General features: G+C 44.9%; 1 protein-coding gene across 1 annotated transcript in view; it reads left to right on the forward strand.

Moving 5' to 3' along the window:
- The window catches only part of CDK15 (cyclin dependent kinase 15), a 50590-nt gene extending 44331 nt beyond the window's left edge, over positions 1 to 6259 (forward strand). Inside the window, exon 13 of the mRNA XM_033169737.1 lies at positions 5930 to 6259. Within this exon, the coding sequence (XP_033025628.1) occupies positions 5930 to 6039 (110 nt within the window). The 3' untranslated portion in view covers positions 6040 to 6259. The remainder of the gene's footprint in view (positions 1 to 5929) is intronic.
- The last annotated feature ends 12436 nt before the right edge of the window (positions 6260 to 18695 follow it).

Genomic DNA, 18695 nt, shown 5'->3' on the forward strand with positions numbered 1-18695 from the left:
ATTTTCCGCACCGGGTACCACCTGACCTTCCCATGCCTTGGGGTGTGTGTGTGACAAAAAATATTTTACAGAGAGCTGGGCTAGATCATTCTCGTGGTCCCTTCCAACTCTACTATTATTATTATTAATAATAATAATTTTATTATTTATACCCCGCCCATCTGGCTGGGTTTCCCCAGCCACTCTGGGCGGCTCCCAACAGAATATAAAAACACGACCAAACACTAAAAACGTCCCTAAACAGGGCTGCCTTCAGGTGTCTTCTAAAAGTCAGATAGTTGTTTCTTTCCTTGACATCAGATGGGAGGGCGCTCCACAGGGTGGGCGCCACTACCGAGAAGGCCCTCTGCCTGGTTCCCTGTAACTTTGATTCTCGCAGTGAGGGAAGCGCCAGAAGGCCCTCGGCGCGGGACCTCAGTGCCAGGGCTGGATGATGGGAGTGGAAACGCTCCTTCAGGTATACTGGAATTCTACGATTCCAGCCAGGCAAAAACATTCAAGGAATTCAGAACAGGGCTAGTGAGGGAAGTTGCCTGGGAGCAGTTAGAGAGACTGGGGGGGGGGTGGGGGTGGGCTGGATTCAGACCCTGGACCTGAAGCTTCCCATTTCTGCTCCACTCGGTGGCTAAGATTAACATACATTGTAGGTGTTGGGTGTAACATGTAGACCAATCCTGGGCTCTTCTGAATGACCACATTCATCCTGCAGTGAGATTAGATGCCATTGTCAAAGTAAGTGTTACTGCACACTTTCCAGTGCATTTTTCTGTCACAGAAAGTCCGGTCTTTTGGGGAAGCAGGTTTGTCGCGCAAGACTTCGGAATCAGCTTTAATGGTGCGACTTGAGTTTGTTGATACGGGATTGAATCTCACCCCGAAACAGCAACAGTGTTGAAGTCTCCTCCGAGAGAGACAATTCCTCCTATAGTGGCATGGGCACTTGCTAAAGGAAGCAAACCTGCCTCCCTGACCCCTCTCTCATCCATTTTGATCTATGTCAATGTGAAAACAAGCACACCTCCTCTTGTGCGCTAACAGCACAGGGAACTGTCCGTCTGTTCACTTGGTGTGATCGCTGTTGAGCAAGCTTCAAATCTTTCACATAGCTGTGGGGCCCTAAAAAGGACTAATTTGATCTATCCATTGTAAAGTTTCAGCAAGAGTGTATGCAGACTTTGGAAATTTTCACATATGAAACTTAAGTCAGTGGTATGTTATATAATTGATTTAAAAAAATAATTCACTACAACGATAATGTACTGGATTTCTTTTCTGTGGTATGTCCTGAATTTATGAGAACAGCTGTTTAAGGATTGGTACCAAGAGTTTGATTTCTTCCCTCCTTGTCGTCCCTTTCCCCTTGTGTGTTGTGTTTTTTAGTTTGTCAGCCTGTAGGCAGGGACTGTCTTGTTTTTATTGACTGCATGTAAGTAATCCACACTTCTAATCTTCTTGGTTGAAGAGTGAGGTACAAATGCTCTAAACAAACTAAATAATAAATAAGATTACAACATGCATGTGCCAGGCAAGTAGGTGAGAGAGTCTCATGTCTTGTCAGTCATTGATAGGACTTCACACTTGAGGGAGAAACAAAATGGATTCCCCCCGCTGCACATGTGCTAACATCTGCGCATTCTCAGTGGCTGCCTGAAACGTACACACTTCAGCTGAACTGGATGGAAACTGGTTTTAGGGAAAGCACGTCAAACAGGAGTATTTTTCAAGAAGCTACAGCAGAAGATCCCAATTGGTGGTCCTTGGACCCCAGGAGATCTGCGTAACCCACCCAGGAAGTCCATGTCACATACCGATCAACTGTCCAGGATATCCCGTTTTGGGGGGCTGAGCACAGTGCCCCAAAATGCACAATATTGTGGCACTGAAAAACACATGTTTTCGGGTGCTGTGCTCTTGCACAGGTCATGTGATTCATCTGGGCATGCAGCCCAGAAGACGCATGTCCTGGTTTTGTGCTGGGACATGTTGGAGGGTATAGTGGCACCATTCACATAACAAAAACCTCACCACATACATGTCAACATTTTCAAAAGCAGGGGTTCCATGGCTTGGCTTTTGAAAAGCAGGGGGTCCGCAGTACTTACCGTAGCTAACTGGGGAGCACTGAGCTACAGGAATACCATCTTGTGTACTTAGCTTTAAACACCACCAGTTGGAGTGTGCCAGAGTAAGTGGCAATTTTTACACAACCTAAGAATCCCATTCCCAAGCTACTCATACCGATGATATACAGGTGAAACTCGAAAAATTAGAATATCGTGGAAAGGTTCATTTCTTTCAGTAATTCAGCTTAAAAGGTGAAACTAATATATGAAATAGACTCATGACATGCAAAGCGAGATATGTCAAGCCTTTATTTCTTATAATTGTGATGATTATGGCGTACAGCTGATGAGAACCCCAAATTCACAATTTCAACTTTGGGGTTTTCATCAGCTGTACGCCATAAGAATCACAATTATATCAAGCAAAGGCTTGACATATCTCGCTTTGCATGTCATGAGTCTATCTCATATATTAAACTCCAGTAGCTAATGAAAACAATCGCTTACATAATGGACTTTTCCACGATATTCTATTTTTTCGAGTTTCACCTGTATATTTTTGTAGTGGAAGTAGAAGCATGGGGGGGGGCAGGGATTTTGAGCAGAAAAAACAGTGTGAGGAGGAAGGGCACAGAAACTCCTCTCCTGCCCCCCCCAAACTGGTTCTCTTCCTCAAATTACAGCCTCTAACGCAGCTATGCTGCATAAAAGGAAAATTGAAAAAAGACTCAAAGGACTACATAGATTGTGCTTGTTGTTCCAGCGGCAGAGGAAATATTTAAACTGGAGCGCTTGTCATTTCCACCCCCCCTCCCACTATACTTGTGCCCCCCTCCCCAAGACAGAAATAATTTAAAGAATAACTATGCTCTGCGCAGTGTTCCACCGCTGCATTTTGCTGGCTGGATTGCTTTGCAGCCAGGGATGCTTGGGGACCAAAACAGGCAGATAGGCAGAGCTGAACCTTGCTGCCACCCACAAGCTCAGAGGAGAGAGAAAGAGAGAGTGAGAGAAGCGAAATAGAGATGCAGGTTTCACAGGGAACAAAAGTTTAAAAGTTAAAATGGTGACAGCAACAAGCAATCATCCACCAAGTGAGGAACTCAATTAGCCTGAAAGACAAACTATCGCACTGTCTTCCCCCCCAAAATGCTCTAAATACGTACGGATATAAAAATTTAAAACAAACTCTCTCCCTCTCTATTGACTGCCTGGATGATGGCTCTTTCCCTTCTCGTTTTCTTTAAACATCCACTTTCATATTTATTTATTCTAAGCGCAAAGCAGCTGCGATAATTAGACTGTCAGATTCGGTAAGTTAATGAGGAGTCAGTGGAGTGGAAGCGTTTGCATTTGTTAAGATTGCTGAAAAAAGGGAAGCACCATGCTTTCGGTTTTGCTCTGTCTTTTTCTCTCTCTCTCTCCCTTTCTCTCCCTCTCCCCTTCCCAGAGAGCTTGGCAGCACATAGGAAGATTTGAATCCTTTTGATTAGCAGGCTGCATTCCCACTACTGTTATGCCAAATTATTTCTTTTCTGGGGCTCCTGGCATTTAAAAAAAGAGAATTTCCAGTCCAGATAAGAATCCTGCGAGGGCAGGAAGCTGTGCTAGAGAATCCCAGCTTCACTCCTCGCACCCTCCAAATGGAAAAGGTAAACTTGTGGAAGTTTCTGGGCTACTTTTTATTATGATATTAAGAAAATACTAATGCGCGTTTCTTCCTCTTTACATTTTTTTTAAAAAACAAAGTAACAATAAATAGAATTGGGTTTTTTTCCTGGGAGGATTAATGGGACTGAAATGTAGAAATGCCGGTCAGCTTCACATATTGCCTGCACAGTAAAAGCACGAGTGTCTGGGATAAGGAGGGCCGGCTCTATCATTGGGCAGAGTGAGGCACCCATCTCAGGCAGCAGATGCTGGGGGGAATTGGGACCAGTGGCAAGGAGGACAGGCTTTGCTTGACACACACAGGAAGAACATAGGAAGGCTGCCTTGTACTGAGTCAGACCTATAGCCCATTGCATTGGGCTCAATATTGTCTACAGCAGGAGTCCCCAAACTAAGGCCCAGGGGCCGGATGCGGCCCAATCGCCTTCTAAATGCGGCCCGCGGACGGTCCAGGAATCAGTGTGCTTTTGCATGAGTAGAATGTGTGCTTTTATTTAAAATGCATCTCTGGGTTATTTGTGGGGCCTACCTGGTGTTTTTACATGAGTAGAATGTGTCCTTTTATTTAAAATGCATCTCTGGGTTATTTGTGGGGCCTACCTGGTGTTTTTACATGAGTAGAATGTGTGCTTTTATTTAAAATGCATCTCTGGGTTATTTGTGGGGCCTACCTGGTGTTTTTACATGAGTAGAATGTGTGCTTTTATTTAAAATGCATCTCTGGGTTATTTGTGGGGCATAGGAATTCGTTCATTTTTTTTTCTTTTCAAAATATAGTCCAGCCCCCCACGAGGTCTGAGGGACAGTGGACCGGCCCATGCCTGAAATAGTTTGCTGACCCCTGGTCTACAGTGACTGGCAGCAGCTCTCCAGGATTTCAGACAGGGATCTCTCCCAGCCCTTAAGCCAAAAGAAAGAGGCCGGGGAATGGAAAACAGTCCATAATTGGAACAGGTTAGAAATCCAGGCTGCAAAGTATGGTCTGAGAGAGAGATGGAGCTCCAAGCCAAAGCTGATGATCAGACAAAGTCTAGGTGTGGCTAGTTGTTGTTTTTGTAATCCCCAGGACCCTCATCAGCATCCCATCAAAAAAAGCCATCCACAGAGGTGACCTGGAAGATTTGTAAGGGGTGGGGGGTGGGTGGGAACCCCATCAGTTTTTAGTCTGATAAGCAACTGGCTAACTGGAGCCAAGGATAATGGTTCAGGAACCATTCCCTGCTGTGCAGCGATAACAAGCAACTGACTCATCCACTTTGTGTGCTTCCAGGCTCATGTAGGATCAGGAAACTTGTATAATCTGTGCCCACAATCAGATCTTGCACAGGGAGGAAGATGTGCACACACAACCTCAAGATTACAAAAAAAAAAAAGTGGATTCATGAGTCACTCTGGCTTTTTGACACTTCTTGTAATGTGCAAAATTACCCTATTGCTTGCTTGTTAAATAATACAGATGTGTGACTTTTTGCCAGTAAATCAACTGATTGCTGGTTTACTACTAGAACTGCAGAGTGGAACATGTTTCTTTCTACTGTTGTAGTTTCCAGTGGTGGTTTCGTGTTAAAATTACCTTGGGAAGGAGGCCAGGAATAGTTTGCTACTGGTTCCTATGGTATGTTTCAGTCTGTGTGAATATCTGGAGTAGATTGCCTGACTCCCTTCATTAACCTGGTGTTTCCCAGATCCTTGGAGTACAACTCTCACCAGTCCCAGGTACCACAGCAGATAGGAGTTGTAGTCCAAAATATCTGGAGAGTTGCAGGCTCACAAAGGTTTGGACATGGCATAGCTACTGGGTTTTTTTTTTTTTAAGGTATCATAAATGTTACTAAAACGATAGATTCCACTAGAAGAGGGATGGAGAACCTACAGATGTTGTTGGACTCAAGCTGCTATCATCCCTGACCATTGGCTGAAGCTGATGGGAGTTGGAGTCCAACAATATTTGGAGAGCGACGGGTTATACATCCCTGCAATAAAACCCACTTGCACTGGTGTAGAGACTCTCCCAGAAATCTGGGGAAGCTCACCTAGGAATAAGCTTACTCCTGTGTCAAGCAGCATCACACAGGAGCAGTTTTCTTTCAAGACAACCAATGTGGGTCACCATCAAGGACAGATTTGACCCAGTGCAGGCTCCCCCTGTATTGCTCCCCTGTAACTGATACTTGACTTCTTTGTTTCCTTCACAGCACAGTCCATCTTCACGGTTCCCGGATTGAAGTTGAAACCAGAAATGTGTGATCTCTTTGCTCCATACGAGAAGGGTCATCAAAAAATCAGCTCCAGCAAGTTTTGGTGAAAAGAACAAACGAAGTGTGGGCTTCTTTTCTGGGGCAAGGAATTCAATGGATGCAGTTCGTCGTCACTATTTGAGACATCTGCTGATATATATCCTCAATGTTTTAATGAGTCTGGACTTGCCATTAAAACTAAGAAGTGATCATAGAAAATAGGAGCAGACTGTATTATAGGCGTAAGTAAAAGGAGCAAAAAATTTCCCCCTTTTAGGTTTCAGGATTAAGTGCAGTAAGAGGTAAGAGAGTCTAGGCATATATAGGTATGTATAAGTAAGTGAATGTATGGATTATCTAATTATATGCCTGGCTGATTCCCCCCCCCCTTTTTCTATATTTTTTTCTTTTTTTACCTTTAGTTTTCTCTTAAGATATAAACAATAAGACACAGATACGACTATGTGGGATGTTAAATTTTATTCAGTAATATTATATAATAATAGTTGTAATACTTTGTTACCTTTTTTCTCTTTCTTTGTTAAACAAAATGAATTAATAAAAATTAAATCAAAAAAAAGTTTCAGGATTAAGTGCAACTATCAATGTGCTCTGGGACCATTTCATTAAGGGTGGGCTATATGAACAGATAATAATGTCATAGGATGGGGGGAACCCCCCCCCAATTCATATACAATTGGTAAATGGTAGAATTTTGATTATTTGGAATGTGAAGGGAGAAATACAAGCTGTAGAGGAATTTCTGGGCAGCCTATGCAAAATGACCTGGCGGGAAGCTAGGGCCATTAATAAACAATACAGGGCCATTGAGGGCCATTGGCAACTGTCCGCCCTGAGGTGTGAACAGAGACTGGGGAGTTGGAAGGTTGCCATGGTAACTGGGTGTGAGGCGACAGGAAAATAGAGTTTTACGCAGGGTGTTCTGGGAAGAAGAAGAAAGACCGGGATCCATCTTGGGCAGGCTGGCTGCACTACTGTGGGAGACATGCCCCTCTTGAAATGACCATACTGTAAGATCTGGACCCCCTCCATGCAGACTGAAGGTGTAAATACAGTGGGTGAATAAACCACATTTCTTAAATCTACAACAGTCTCCGGCATGTTTCAGTTCTCCAGAGGAACACAGACCCTGGAATCCCCTGGAGTCGTGCAGAGAGTGGGGGTGACACCCAACTTTTGTAGCAATAAAATAGTACCAGCACACTACTAGCAATACTGAGCTCTCCAGACGTAGTCAGCATAATGACACTACAAAGCATGCTTTACCGACTGCTGTGTTACACCAGCAGCTGCATTCCACCAGCATATAACCAAATGAAAGTCTTTCAGTGCCTGCTTCTCTATTCCAGCGGTGGAAGCTGCTCTTGCTCACCATGCACTGAAGTGAAGGAAACAGCACCCATTGTTACTGCTGCCACTTTGGCTCAAGACATCTGGCCAGGTGGCCCTCCGCCACTTTCTTAATGCAGTCTTAAGATCCCATGGCCAGAGTGAGCCATAGCTGGCACCAACACAAATCAAGGCCGGCAAGACTGGGTGTATATATGAAAGCCTACAGAGCTGAGCCTCAGATCCAGCCTGAATCATCATCTGGTGCTATTTCATTGTTCAGAAGACCAAGAAAGAAGGTGGATAAGGGACTGTGGTTGTAGTGACCCAAGAGAGCTAATCTTGATGGGAAAAGGGCTTTTGGCACACTGTCGCAAGCCCACAGCTCCTAAGCCCAATGTCTGCACTTTGTGTTAGCTATGAGTTATAAGAAGGACATTTCCCCCTTCGCTTTGAAGAGCCTCAGCTTTATTTGTACTGAGTGCTACAGCACAAGCAACATGCACACAGCAAAAGCAGCAGCGGAGGACAGTTTGAGCTGCAAGTTCATTTGGGTCAAGCAAAAGCCAAGCTTTTTTTTCATTTTTAAAAGAGAAAAGACATTTTCTATCACAAAAATAAACTGAATTTGGCCGTGCTTTGTAATTAGCGAATCTCTGATGTTTACATCAATCTATGGCTGCCTTACACCAGCATAGATGCTAACAGAAAATGGTTACGGGGCCATGTCTTCCTTCTCTGACTACACATCTCAGCAGTAACAGGGGAAACAGATGTCCTGAGTTGCGTATTATCTTTTGTTTAGAAAGCAGTGTCAGTAAGATTGACTTGGCAACTGAGATGTTAACAGTGCGGTCTGATTTCTGGACCCTTAGGATAAATCTGACTGTCCCTTGATAAAGAGATCGCCAGACCAGGGGCTGGGCGGACAAACAAAACAGACGGGGGCCAATAATTTCAAGAATGTATTGACTGATCCAAGGCTTAGGGACAGACTTGTCATTCCTGGAGTTTGTTTCCAATCTTTCCCAACAAAGGGATTCCTGGCGGAAGGAGAGGATTAGATTAAAGTCGAGCAAAGTCTCCGGGGAAAGATGGCTCATTGGATGAAGTCAACAAAAGGAATTGTTTAATATTTGTTACACTGTCCTAGAGGGACCTTCCGCCATCACTAATGGGATTATCATTATGCCAGTTCCAAGCCAACGGAGTATTCAAAATGTGCCGAGCGGGTGGATGATGACTTCACTAAATTCAACTGTTCCATCCCAAATATGCCTGCTTTTGAAAAAGAACAGGGTGGCAAGTGATCTTATATGGATCCAGCCAAGGATTTTTGGTGGTAGAAGTTTTCAGCGGAGGCCAGTGATATTCTAGTGAGTCAGAAGCACATGTTTAATCTCCTTGATCTCGGCATTCTTGACAGAATGACAGAATGTCAATAGGAAAGGTGCTCTTAAGCGACTTCTGAAGTGGGGGTGCTGGCGGGAGCATCTTTTGAGTTATTTCATAGACAGCGCATTCTCACAGCGTTTCTCATCAGAATTCGTTTCCGGAGACAACAAGAAAACTCAAGGCTTGCTCTTGCTGTACCAGATTGTTTTCCTCCAGCCAGCCAAGGCAAACTTGCCTTATCTCCAAATAATCAGGCCCACAACTGAGGGAAATAAATATAGAGATGATAAAAGTCATTAGCAATTATATAACTAAGTCCATGAAAGTTAATTGCCCATCTGCCCACGCATATCTGTATTAGTCATTTGTGGCCTAAAAGAAACAATTTTATTTTTTATTTTTTAAAAAAAGATTCCCTAGAGGTGATTCTTACTCACCACAGCTGGCTAGACAACTAAGAACCCCAGCCTGTTTGCATTAGTACGCTCCTAAATTATGCCACAATTAGTCAAAAGGATTATTCTGCAAAGTCTGAACTAGATAGCCCTATGCCATACAAATTTGCGGACACACGTGCAAGTCTCTGTCCATGGTGCCCACTCCACCGAAAACATGAGACGAGACCAAGGTATGGGTTCAAATTGGCCACAACTTTATTAATTTCAGAAGTGGGAGAACTTGGCATAGGCCTTGGCAGGCGGCCCTCTCAGCCCGAGGGCTGAGGATATGCAGGATGTAGAGGCACAGCGGGTGGGGACTGCAAAGCACACACTTGCACAGCATGCCCATCCACTAGCCTCGGTTCGGGAGTTTGACCTGTGTGCCAGTGGTCAGGGACTCCCGAAATTTGCCCTCTAACGGGCCCCGCACACGCTGCCGCTTGGGAAGAGGAGCATGGCTGCTCCCTTCCCCCAGATGATAGACTAAAGGCAGCCTTGCCAAGGCCTAACTCCGCCACCCGAGGCCCTATAGGGGCCTTGCCGCCAAGAAATCCCACGACTGAGAACCCATACCCACACACTGCTATTAAGCCCTGCTGTCATTCATATTCAGGAGTACCTGACGCAAGTTGCTCAGCTTGCTCCGTCGTCCCTGAACCATAGATATCCATACATTATGGGACGCGGGTGGCGCTGTGGGTTAAACCACAGACCCTAGGGCTTGCTGGTTCGCCAGAAGCGACTTAGTCATGCTGGACACATGACCCAGAAGCTGTACGCCGGCTCACTCAGCCAGTAACATGAGATGAGTGCCGCAACCCCAGAGTTGGACACGACTGGACCTAATGGTCAGGGGTCCCTTTACCTTTACCTTTATCCATACATTTAATCCTAATGCAAACAAGGAACCATGAATACCAACAGTTACAGGTAGGTAGCCGTGTTGGTCTGCCATAGTCAAATCAAAATAAAATAAAAAATTCCTTCCAGTAGCACCTTAGAGACCAACTAAGTTTGTTCTTGGTATGAGCTTTCGTGTGCATGCACACCTCTTCAGATACCAACAGAAAGTGATAGGGAAATTAGGGTCCATGCTACAGTTTTACCGGTAATTTAGCTACCCTTGTATATTATTTTTATGCTATTGTGGGCTGTGTGAGTTAAAGTCACCTGGTTGTTGACTTTATCATTGCCATCTTCTCATTTCTCATTTTCTCATCAGGGTTAATCCAAACCCCAGCCTTTCACAGAGGCTTTTTTTAATTTTATTTTTTGGTACAGGTCATTCACAAAAACCTCACAACGGGGTCACAGCAAACCCATCCTTTGACAACTTCGTTACATCTTCAAATAATTTGAGAATATACCAACATGGGGAACTATGTCATGCATGAAGATGGAGGGAGTGGGGAGAGAAATTGTGGTGAAGGAGAGAGAAAGTAGGCGTTAAGATGTACCAAAACAGGGTTTCCTTCCGTTTTAAAAAAAGGCCTTTATCAGAGCAATGCTAACATTTTGGGGGAAGGAGGGGGGCATGCTCCCCCCCCAGTCAATTCAAGTGCTGGCTAGTGGAGGCGAAATACTGCAATATTCTTTGGGTCCCCCCACCCCTAGACCCTTGGACTGTGTGCTAAAGTAGCATACCTTGTGAATGGTCCTTGAGTAACAAACAAATTGACTATCGTATTATTTGCACACACAAAATCATCATTATTATTTCTTTTTACAAATATGTGTGTGTGTGTGTTTAAAAAACATATAAAAGAAATTCTTCTTCTTTTCCTCCTCCTCTTCCACAAAGTAAATTTCATGGCCAATTAAAAAAAAAACCCCAACCAACCCAAAGGAGAACTAAGCCACAGATCTCTTGTCTAAACGCTGACACAACTGTAGCCAGAATGGCAAACGATGGGCAATATTCTCTCAGAAACCCGGCAAAAATCCCTCACGCAACCTGTGACTGCTGTTTGGGAAACGCAGATTAAAAAAAAAGCCCTGACTTGGATCATGGGAAGGTGTCACCTCAGTAATGATACCAGGGACAGAGATAAAAGTCCCCTCGCTCTGGTCATGAGACACAGCTTCATTACTCTCACAGCGGGTGGTCTGTGGCTCTCAATGCTTACATTTATTTTTTTATTTTTTATTTTTTTATTCTCTGATAATGAGAAAATGTTTAAACTCCCATCCCTGTGTTTAAACACTTCTTCCTGCTGACAGCAGCAGGGAGAGCCCTTGATCAGCTGTCAGGCTGAAAAGTGCAATTTTTTCGGGAAAGTAAACAGCATGTTTGCCAGTGGGAAATAATTTTCTATTTGTTTGCACACTGTTAGTGCTTGGAGTGATGGAGCCATGTCAAAGTAGCTGATTGACTCGGGGATGGGGAATAGCAAATGGGCCGGAGGGGGGGTAGGATGCCCTTTATTGTGTGCTTTTGGTAACAAGAGACTGCGATTTCGGGGGTTTCACTGTACACCAACATTTTGAGGCTCAGTTTCTGTACCTCCCTCTGTGTGAGCCTCTGAATCAGTGGGATGAAGAAAGAATAATGGGGAGTTGCAGCGCTGTTCAATATAAAAATCTGTTGTATGAAGAACATTTTACAAACCAGGTGTTCTTTTATATATAATACCCCAGATGAAACATGATTTATACCTGTCTACGTATTTCTCGGGGACGCGGGTGGTGCTGTGGTCTAAACCACTGAGCATAGGGCTTGCTGATTAGAAGGTCGGTGGTTCGAATCCCCGCGACGGGGTGAGCTCCCATTGCTCGGTCCCAGCTCCTGCCAACCTAGCAGTTCGAAGGCACGTCAAAGTGCAAGTAAATAAATAGGTACCGCTCCGTCGGGAAGGTCAACGGTGTTTCCGTGCGCTGCTCTGGTTTCGCCAGAAGCAGCTTAGTCATGCTGGCCACGACCCGGAAAAACTGTCCGCGGACAAACGCCGGTTCCATCAGCCAGCAAAGCGAGATGAGCGCCGCAACCCCAGAGTCATCTGCGACTGGACTTAACTGTCAGGGGTCCTTTACCTTTACCTTTGAGGCCTTGACAAAGATGTTCTATACAGTAAAGTAAGATGAGCGCCGCAACCCCAGAGTTGTTCGCGACTGGACTTAACTGTCAGGGGTCCTTTAGCTTTTTACCTTTACATATTTCTTGCTAGATTTTACAAAGCGTGGTAGACTGGGGAGGTCTGCTTATCTTAGGGATATTTTCACATGAGCATGCAGTGATCAAATGGATCGCATCTCAGATACAGTCACCTATTGCTGCTTTATACACACACACACACACACACACACACACACACACACACACACACACACATATATATATATATATATATATATATATATATAATTAAAGATTTTCAAAGGTAGTGCAATGTCTCTCTCGTATTTTTCCATATAACATTTTTACAAATCAGTGTTGTTGAAACATTAGAAAAAAAGGGGGAGAGAGGTGGGTGGGACGGGGAGATAGGTGGGGTGGGGTGACAATGTTTCTTTTTTACTTGATATGAGTAGGGTTTGGTGTCAGCATTGTTTATGTAGGTTCTCTGTTGTTTGCTTGTGCTCCTTTGGCAGTGAGAGAGGTCGGGTATTGCTGCTGTTTTAATATATTTTTAAAAAATTCTTGTATGACTTTATTCCGGGCTGCTCTGAGTATGTTGTTTATTAACGGGAAAGGCCAGGGGTATCAGTTATGTTAAATAAATAAAATATTCATTAACAAACTCTGAGTGGAACAAGTTATTTCTGGAGGCTACCTGATCAGATTCGAGGATGAAGGATCGGGATAGGTGGGTGAGGGCATAGAAACTAGCCTTCTGTACAAATGTACAAATGTAAAGTTTAGTTCCATTGCTCCCCTTGCATTTCCCTCTGGCCCTGCCCACGGTTGGCGTGTGGCCCTCAGAAGGCTTCTCAGAAAGAAATGTGGCCCTCGAGCTGTGAAAGTTTTCCTGCCCTTGCTTGGTGCAGTGACTTTGCACTAACCGGCATTGCACACATTCAGGTTTAAATGTTTTCATACTTTTTTTGGAGTACCAACAGCTTTTGATATACCTACAGCTCTATCCAAATATATTAAGCCCTAGCGTCACTGACGAGGAATTCTTTTGCGTTTACCTGGAAGAAGCTTTGCAGCAAATTAATCCGTTCGCAACTGTAACAGGCATGAATAGGCCAACTGCAGGGAAGGTTGCTTAAGAAATTGAACCCCTGCCTCTTCCTCTCGGCCCCTGAGGGCAACGGCTTAAGAGTGCGGCACACAAATGTTTGAAAGAAGCAAGTGACTCATGACACCAAAACTGATCTCGGATCAACCCAGGCATTTGGCAGCTGGACAAATTTTCACAGTCTTAGAAAAGGTTTCCCAGCTATCATACCCTACCGGAGGAACACGCTCACAGCCTACAAGTTCCTCCCTCCTTCCAAAGGGAACGCCAACATGGCAGCTTTCTGTACTACTTTTCATAAACAGAGGCATGGAAGGGAGTGTATAGGCTTGGCTCCAAAAATATAAGTTAACTCATGGGTAGGCAAACTAAGGCCCGGGGGCCGGATCCGGCCCAATCGCCTTCTAAATTCGGCCCGCAGACGGTCCGGGAATCTGTGATTTTACATGAGTAGAATGTGTGCTTTTATTTAAAATGCATCTCTGGGTGATTTGTGGGGCATAGGAATTCATTCATATTCTCCCCCCTCCCCCCAAAAAATACAGTGGTGCCCCGCTAGACGAATGCCTCGCTAGACAAAAAACTCGCTAGACGAAAAGCATTCGCAAGCCGAAAAAGTCTATGGGGCTGCCTCGCAAACAATTATTATTTTTTGCGCGAAAACCTCCGCGCTCCATTGCCGCTTCGCTAGACGAAAAATTCGCTCTACGAAGACACTCGTAGAACGAATTATTTTCGTCTAGCGGGGCACCACTGTATATAGTCCGGCCCCCCACAAGGTCTGAGGGAGAGTGAACTGGCCCCCTGCTGAAAAAGTTTCTTGACCCCTGGTTAACTAAAGGAGGTTCGCTGGAGGAAAATTCCAATATCCATATCAGGGCAATACCTTTATCAGACCAACGTAAATGTCACAAAGCTTTTGAGCTCTCCAAAACTCATCAGTAGGCTACATGGTCAACAACACAGAGGGGGGAAAACGAAGTGGCTCTTCATTAAGCCACGCACACCCCATCCCATCCTTGTCATCTGAACCCGTGTTCATAGTTAAGCTCTCTACTCACTAGCCATGTGCTGTAGCCAAGAACAAACTTTGGCTGCAACTTGTGGTTAGTTAAGAGCTTAATCACAAGCCTAGATTAGACAACATGGCATAGCACAGGATGAAAAAAGGAGCAGGGAGTTTCTCTTCCAGAGGGTCCCAGTAAGCCATAGTTTGGCTTTGCTTACCATGTCATGCACAAAAAGTCCACACACACACACACACACACACACACACACACACGGCGCTGTGGTCTAAACCACCGAGCCTCTTGGGCTTGCCGATCGCAAGGTCGGCAGTGTGAATTCCTGCAACCGGGTGATCTCCTGTTGCTCTGTCCCAGCTCCTGCCAACCTAGCAGCTCAAAAGCATACCAGCAAGAGTAGATAAATAGGTACCGCTGTGGCAGGAAGGTAAACAGTGTTTCCGTGCGCTCTGGATTCCGCCAGTGTCCCATTGCGCCAGAAGCGGTTTAGTCATGCTGGCCACATGACCCAGAAAACTGGTCCGCGGACAAACGCCGGCTCCCTCGGCCTGAAAAGTGAGATGAGCGCCACACCCCATAGTTGAATTCGACTGGATTTAACCGTCCAAGGGTCCTTTACTTTTACACGCACACAATATCAAATACTCCCCAGAGATCTTGCAACACAGGCACTCCATACGCTTGCAATCCAAATTCACATTTTCGTATTGATTACTTCTTTCCTTTTGCTTACTTGACACAGGCCTGCAATACTTCAAGAAGTGGCTCCCTCAGAACCAATTTATTATGGAGCGTTTCAGTAATGTTCTCTATTAATATCCTCTGTAGGTGATTCAGAATTGCTTTCCTATTCTTAATATAAGCGACTCTTACACTGTTGTGAGAAACTGTTGGTTAACCTTCTTGTCCGATGTGGCTCAATATTTGCACACAATTGAATCAGCAAGAGAAAGAGCAAAAGATTCTGGAATTAACCGGGGGGGGGGGGGGGTTGGTTTTTTTTTTTTTTTTGCCCATGCTCTCTTTTTCCTTATATCAGTATGCTTTCCTAGAAGCTGGATGGAACAGAAACTGTACACCATGCAACAGCATTTAATGATTTATTATTGTAGAAGAAAAACATTTTTAAATAACTGCCCCCCTCCCAAATATCTAGCTTGGAAGGAGGGTTGAAATTAAGGCCAACCTATTTGCATTGTGAATAAAAGCTACCCACTCTCTAAGAAAATGCAGAAATTATCAATGCCCTCTAATGAACTCTGTGGGGTCTGGGCCTTTGATATGGATTCTGCTGCTGAAGAGGAAGGGGGGGGGTTCTAGCCAGACTGAAGCCCAGTATGGTGTAGAGGGAGGTGGGCAACCCAATCTCCCTCAGAGTGAGAGAAAAGAAATGGGATTATTGGTGGGGGGTTTTCTTGTCTCTCCTGTGAGAAGGCCCAGCTGGGGAGTTTAATCCAGCCCTGTTTAATCAGTACCATCTCCATCTTCACAAAAACCAGAAGCAAACCCAAACTAAGAATGAATCATCCTGAGGTTAGAACAGGGATGAGCAAACTTTTTCAGCAGGGGGCTGGTCCACTGTTCCTCAGACCTTGTGGGGGCCGGACTATATTTTTTTTGGGGGGGGGGTGAACAAATTCCTACGCGCCACAAATAACCCAGAGATGCATTTTAAATAAAAGGACACATTCTACTCATGTAAAAACACGCTGATTCCCGGACTGTCTGCGGGCCGGATTTAGAAGGCGATTGGGCTGGATCTGGCCCCTGGGCCTTAGTTTGCCTACCCATGGGTTAGAACATCAGTGACAGGAGCAGCCGGACTTTTCTTCGCATTACATTTGTGGCTACTTAAAAGGTGTGCATGTTTGCAACCTGATTCTCGCAACCCTTCTTCCCTTGTGAACCTTCAGTCAATTCACATTTCAGTGGTCATGTGAAGAATATAAAACCTACATTGTCTGGAGCACGCATTTGATTTATCCTCCATACTCTGTGGCTCATGGAGAACATTTGCCCATGACACAAAAAGCATGAGAGAGGCTCTCAAACGGATAAATGAGCTCAGTGCTCAGCGCTCAAATGAATAAATCCTACTCCTTGAGGGAGGCTGGATCAGAGCCACTTTGGTGTAGGGATCTGTGGGAATCACAAGTTCATCTTGGGTCACATCTGGCTCATGTTCAGACAACCTTTTTATTTTTTATTTTTTAGCATTCATTCCAATGCAGGTTGGCATAGAGCTTATACAATGTCTGCATAGAGGTTATACGGCATTGTATCAAGCCCTTATTTTCCCTCACTTTCGCATGCATTTCCCCCTCAATTTTACTTATCGCAAGAAGTCTGAAGACAGTCTGGGGGAGACAGGAGCAGGTTTGTTGCACACAAGCACCCAATCCACTTGAGCTAAATTTTCAGGTGTGTGATTGAATCCCCCTCAGTAAATAGTGATAGACTGGAAGCACCCATGGGCCAAGACAAAGCAAGGTGCCTCTGTAGGTGGATGTGCTTCTTCCGCGCACAATGGCAACATAATGGTTCTGCGTTTCGACCGACTGCAATACACATGCCTCAGAAAACCCAGGAAGGTCACATAGCTCTGACCATAGGTAAAGGTAAAGGACCCCTGACAGTTAAGTCCAGTTGCAAACGACTCTGGGGTTGCGGCGCTCATCTCGCTTTACAGGCTGAGGGAGCCAATGTTTGTCCGCAAACGGTTTTTCCAGGCCATGTGGCCAGCATGACTAAGCCGCTTCTGGCGAAACCAGAGCAGCGCACGGAAACGCCATTTACCTTCCCGCCAGAGTGGTACCTATTTATCTACTTGCACTTTGACGTGCTTTCGAACTGCTAGGTTGGTAGGAGCTGGGACTGAACAACGGGAGCTCACCCCGTGGCAGGGATTCGAACCGCCAACCTTCCGATTGGCAAGCCCTAGGCTCAGTGGTTTAACCCACAGCGACACCCACGTCGCTGACCATAGAGTGCTATGCTATTTGTCCTGCATGGATTGTACACATGCTAGCTAATTCAAAAAGGACAACTTGCCCTTTTTGCCCAAACTGTTTTGTCTCACCAAGGAGTTTGCGGGCAGTGCAGTTGGGTTGCCCAGAATCCCTGCAATAGCTACAGTGCATATGTGAGAGAATATTAGCTCTGCGAACCTAAATGACCACCAGCAGGGATCATTTATTCTAATCAACAAAAGGAAATGAAGGCCACAGATGTGCAGAAAGTGAGTTTTGCTTCCAAATATCAAGGAAATGGTATGTATAGGTTCAAAATAATCAACAATCCCACCACCACCATCAGAGCATTGGGTTATTTTTTATTTTTTATTTTTACGATGGTAGCATTAATGCATAAGATCCTTGTGGCTTCTGTTTGTTTGGGTTCACAGAGCTATCATATTTTCAACTGTCCTTAAAACCACGCAGGTGAGAAACTTGAAACCTTACATCCATTTCCCTCCCTCTCACCCCTTCCACGTAGCCCCGGGCGCTGGCAACCCATGCTACGCCACTAACTAAGACAGACTTTGGAGGGATTAAATTGAAAGTGCTCGTGCATATATGAAAGCACACAAACGTGTACATGGAAACAGTGAGCCATGTATACACATTCATGCCCTAGTGTGGACGCAGCCCAGGATTACACGGTCAGCATATGTCCAATGAATTCTTATTTCAATTCCACTGGAGCCCTTGTTTCGTAGTTGGGGAACGGATTCTTTTCTCTTTTGGAAGGGAAATAGAAAATGTGGTGTAACGGCAGACAAAGCTAAGGAAGAAGAGACAAGAGGTGAGGTGCATGCCTTTTTATTTTTGTAGCATGGAAGGAAAATGAGGAATCCAGCTGTGAGTCTCCTCCAATATGCAGTCTGACAGTATGGCATATGAGGTTTGATCCTGCTCCAGGCATGCTTCACAGGGAATACTCTGTTCAAAGTAATTATCCTCTTGAACAGCCTAAGTATTAATTTATGTTTGGTGAGGGAGGGGCAGAGGGAGAATACTACCCTCGATGGTTCCTAGGAGTTGATTACAAAGTTAATTTTACACAATTTGCATGCCTTGCCCACAAAGTTCTGGAGGGGCCTGAAGCTGGGGCCCTTTAGCGAAAACAACGCAAGGAGACAGACAAACCAGGAAAGGGCTACTAATCAACCCAAGAGAGGAAAGCGGTTTTTATAGGGAACACCAAGGCTAGTTCGCCTTGTTGTCTGTTTCTGTTCTCAATTAATTTAGTTTGGGGAGGGATTTTGCTGCAAAAGGTTGGTAGGACTAAGGGCAGCTGAGCTGTTCAGAAGAAATACTTGTATTCAATAAAA

Source organism: Lacerta agilis, chromosome 1 (assembly GCF_009819535.1).
Source record: "Lacerta agilis isolate rLacAgi1 chromosome 1, rLacAgi1.pri, whole genome shotgun sequence".
Classification (NCBI taxonomy): Eukaryota; Metazoa; Chordata; class Lepidosauria; order Squamata; family Lacertidae; genus Lacerta; species Lacerta agilis.